At 44.2% G+C, this 4,707-nt stretch overlaps 1 protein-coding gene across 1 annotated transcript in view; it reads right to left on the reverse strand.

The window, feature by feature from the left end:
* VANGL1 (VANGL planar cell polarity protein 1) overlaps positions 1 to 4,707 on the reverse strand; it is a 28,967-nt gene that overhangs the window by 21,826 nt on the left and 2,434 nt on the right. Inside the window, exon 3 of the mRNA XM_010186505.1 lies at positions 1,679 to 2,286. Within this exon, the coding sequence (XP_010184807.1) occupies positions 1,679 to 2,286 (608 nt within the window). The remainder of the gene's footprint in view (positions 1 to 1,678; positions 2,287 to 4,707) is intronic.

The raw sequence follows: 4,707 nt of genomic DNA on the forward strand, positions 1-4,707 counted from the left end.
AATTCTTCTGAAGACAAACCCATCATCTATCACCAAGCAACCAGGAAACTCTCTCAAGTCAAGCCTGCACATTGTGTGTGTACATATATAGGTATACATATATATATATATATACACACACACACACACACACACACACTGAACTTCCTGCACAGAATTTATGAGAGAGCTGCCCTGGCACATCTCAAGGCACAAAGCTGTGGCACAGGGGAACTCTTTGGTGGCCATCTCTCCACTTCCCTAATCTCAAAGACTATGCTGGATCTGTCACCACAGAGGAACTTAAGTTTAAAAAAAATGGTTTAGCAAGAAAAAGGGATTAGTTAATCTTTTAGGATGCTGAAGGTGACCTTTCATCAAGTCAATGGGAGCACTTCCATCACAGAAGAGGGGCTCTCCTTCACATTTTACAGAGAAGAAAATATACTGAGTCTAGACCCATTTCATTCAAAATACCTTGAGTTCTTCCATTAAGCCAGAGACAGCATCAGGGAGCCAACTCCCAGACTTGAGCTTCTATCACTAAATCTGCTTCAAAGCAATTCCACTGCTAACCTAGTGGCTGCAGGAGACTGTTCCTATATACACTTAAACCAGCAGACACTGATCTCTCCATCTGCAATAGATAGGCATGCCATAGGGGTCTGGACAGGATAAGCAGAACAGATGTTTAACAGGCTCAGAGCTCAGCTGCTAGCTTCACAGGACACAGGAACTAAGAGACTTCCAGGGAGCTTCACAGGACATGGCAAATAAAAAAAAAAAAAAAAGCACCTACATGAGCCCCAGTACTCATTAAAAATATTATTCCTAAATGCTCGAAATTTTGGCTGCATCAGGACAACTGCTTCAGAAGGAATAAATACTACTTCGCTCAAGCCAACACAAAACTGCAGAAAACCGCCCATCTTAGGAACAAGGGTCCTCAGTCATTGGAAGCAGCCTTCAGACCTCATGGTGTAGCTACCTGGCTATATTCTTCAAGGCAGCCCCTGCCTGCCACAGTGGCAGGCTTCAGAGCACAAACACCTCAGCATGAGTATTTCAACTGACTGCAAAAGGCACATGCAGGGTCCAAATAACAAAGCTTGATCGGACCCGAGGGATGTTTATTCAGGTTCCTCGTACAACTCTTGGCTGCACAGGGCAGTGAGGAGAAATGGACGCTTTCAACAGCAAATTAGGTTGCTATGCTTTCTCACACAGGGCCATTTAACTTCTTCCTTCAGACCTGGCCACATTGACTGTCAGGAGGCTCCAAGGAGTGATGTTCTGCACAGCCTGAAAGGCTGCTCTCAAAAGTGATGCCTGGCCCACTCAGCCAAAAAGCACAAGCCAGCCCCAGCCACACAAGGATGCCTTTTCCTCTAGTAAGAAGACAGGGCAAGAAGCCCAGAGAAGGATCTGAAACAGATATCTCATCAGGCTTAGCTCAACGATCAGCCTGAAGTTATGTGGTCAGCTCTTTTCATTTACAGAAGTGCACAGGACTCCTCCAAAGCAGGGACAATCTCTCCCACACTGAGAGGGGAAAAGAGGTTCAGTATGGTAACTTTGGAGAGACTCTGGGGGAAGATTCAGAAACCGGTGATATCACAAGTACAAAAGCAGTTGATGCTTCATCCTCCAGCACAGCCACATCCATCAACACTGCTGGACTTTCAGGGCTTGAACCTACCTCAGGTGTCCCAAGCTGTAGTATCGCGACTCTCCATCCGTTGACCGAACTACCTTGATGGTGAACATGGGCTGCAGTTGCCGCAGCTCCAGCAGCACAATGGCCAGGTAGTGAATGAAGAGCAGAGCATCCACCAGAGACACTGCGTACTGCACTATTCCTTGGTAGTTGGTGTCCTTCGAGTCCAAGATGCGAACGCCGTAAAAAAGCCAGTAGGAGAACACAAACAGAAATATGAGGACCAACAGAAGAGCCCGAAACACAAACACTCTTGGTATATCTGCCTTGGGCTGGCGGAAAAACAGAGCCCAGGTCCCAATCAGAAGAATGAGGAGTTTAAATGCCACAGAGATGAACAGTCCCTCACAGACAGTACCACATGGCTCCAGATCATCCCGCCACAGGATCTGGGGTAACAGAATGAAAGCGATGGGGGTAAGGAAGACAAGGAGTCCAAGAACAGCTGCCACTGTTAAGCCCAGGTAACGTTTGCAGTCCAACCCAACGCTGTCCTCCAGATCCTTACTGATGCGGGCAATGTCCTCCTGGGAAATGCTGTGCTCAGAGGTGCCTGTGATTGCTGTTGTGGTCTCACCCCAGTTGTCATCCTGAGGGAAGAAGAGTTAAACAAAAATATTGAAGCAATCAGGTAATTTCTTACAGGTCTTCTATTTTTCTTACCTGAAAGAAAGATTACTACAAGAGGCCTAAGTCCCAGAAAAAAAGTGTAGCAAAAGCAATACCTTCAATACACTGAATAATCAGCCCTGAAAATTAGCGAAGGTCTGGAAACAGCAACTTGTCCTAACCAGTGACTATAAACATTAGGTGTTAAAAAAACCTGTAACTGTAGAGTAGGTAGCTCAACTTGCTGTGCCACTCACTGTACCACAGAGGTTCCTCTCCTAGCACACTTAACAAGTAATGTCACGTAACTCTTGGAAACTGCAGTACTGATCAGTTCCCATGTGCAGGGCAAGGACTAGCACTCTTCCAGCCCACAAATTCTGTGGTTCAAGTGCATCACAGAATCACCTGGAAGGGAAACTTTCATTTCAGTGTGTCAAGCCAGTTATTGTTGTTACACAATCAAAAACATGTTCACACATTATTTTTCCACCTGTAATAGCAGCAACCGCACTTCCAGCAAGTTCCTCCACTTTGTTTTCTTTTATTCTCTTCTACAGTAGCCCTGACCTCAATAGCTGACATTCTAATAAAAGTTTAGTTAAATCAACAAATAACACTTGGGCACAGAGGATATTTTCAGGTAGAGGACTTTAAGTTTAGAGGATCCTAGACTACCAAGTAGCTCTGGTTTTAGAGTTCAGGACATTGCTATAAGCCACTCAGCCGCAAAGAAGCTTACCTGAAATACAGTTGTCATAAAGTCAAACCTCAGATCACAGTGTGTTTTCTGAAAGTCTCATTCCTTCCCTACCTAATATCAGAGGACTTCTGCAAACTAGTCCTCTCATCCCACGATGCCTCCAGTTGCTCCTTCGTGGTGCTGGCACAGCCAAGGAGTTACACTGACGTGTATGGATGTGACTCACAGCTGCTGCTGGAGTGACTCATGCACACGAAGACTCCTGATGCTTCCCACAGATACACAGCAAACAGTGGCAATGTGTGCACTTTACTGCTAGGCACCTGACGCCTTTGTACCTGCAGCTCTCATTCAGAGGCAGATGTTCTGCTCTCCCTCCCACCCTCCTGAGTGTCTCTTCCTGCAGCCTGTGTCACTAATAGGATTTACAGCTTCCTCCAGACTTCTGCAGCTACACCTTGATCAAAGCATTCTGTTTTAAAGAAACAGGCATTATTTTAAACATTTATTCACTTCTTTAAAAGCCTTAAGAGGAAAGAGTCCTCAAGAATCTTTGAGAAAGGAGCAAACAGAGGCAGCAAGACTACTTTGAACAACTCCGGAGATTTAACTTCTAATGCACTCCAAGATGCAAATACCTCCCATGCCTAGAGCAGCAGGGTTTTGAGACAGACCAACCACAAACAGTCAGCATCTTGAATTATATGAGGGTTTTTTGAGTCACTTCTCACCAAAACAGAAGTCCCTGAAGAGATATCTGCATTGTAGTAAGTCCTGAAAGGCAGCATAATCCTATCACATTTCCCTCTTTGTCAGTGTTTCCAGTAAAGTGATATAAGCATTTCAACTATTTCATGTTTATGCATGAAATAGCTCTGCACAGTTTCCTCCATTTGATGGACTGAGAAACTGTGCAGAAGAGAGGAGGGATAGAAACACCACAGCAGCTTAAGGCTACAGCACAAAAGACAACAGGCAACCCTAGTCCTGGTCTACTTCTTCCAACAGCTCTTCCCACTTAGATGGCACAAGCAAAAGATCATGCAGTTATAAGGAAATACGAATCTAAATCTTCAGTGGTACAAAGTTGTTGGGCTTAACCTAGGGCACCCTGCTCCCTAGGAGAAAATTCTTGCTCATACATCACCTTATTTTGCTTTGACTTTAATTCATGTTGAGGAGGTCTGCATGCAAACAAGGGCTGAAGAATTCACCAGCACCTTTACATCTACTTGAAGTAGTATCTGGGACTCATAAAAACAAGAATCTGATTACAAAATACCAAATGGCAGTACATGAAGTGAGCTCACCTGTAGCTACATGAATACTGCTACAAGTATTACCAAATACTATGGAAACTGGGCATCTTTTTTTTTTTCTTTTTTTTTTTCTTTTTTTTTTTTTTTTAAAGGTGGAGCCCCACAGCCAAGGACTAACACACCCCAAATCCAACCTAGAAGGCACTGAAACATCCTGCATTCTATGTACCGCAGCACCAGCCATTCTTTGAAAATGAATATGCACCTTCACATGAACTGCTAGAGCAGAGAGAGTACCGGATCCATCCTAGGTACAATCTAAAGCTAGCATTATTCCATTTCTTATTTAATTCATTGTTAATATACTAGCTTTCACTGAGCTCATCCTCCTTTCCACTATTTCACAGTAGTGTTACATTTCTTGCCTCCTTTCCCTACTA

Source organism: Mesitornis unicolor, unplaced genomic scaffold, assembly GCF_000695765.1.
Source record: "Mesitornis unicolor isolate BGI_N332 unplaced genomic scaffold, ASM69576v1 scaffold27106, whole genome shotgun sequence".
NCBI classification, from domain to species: Eukaryota; Metazoa; Chordata; class Aves; order Mesitornithiformes; family Mesitornithidae; genus Mesitornis; species Mesitornis unicolor.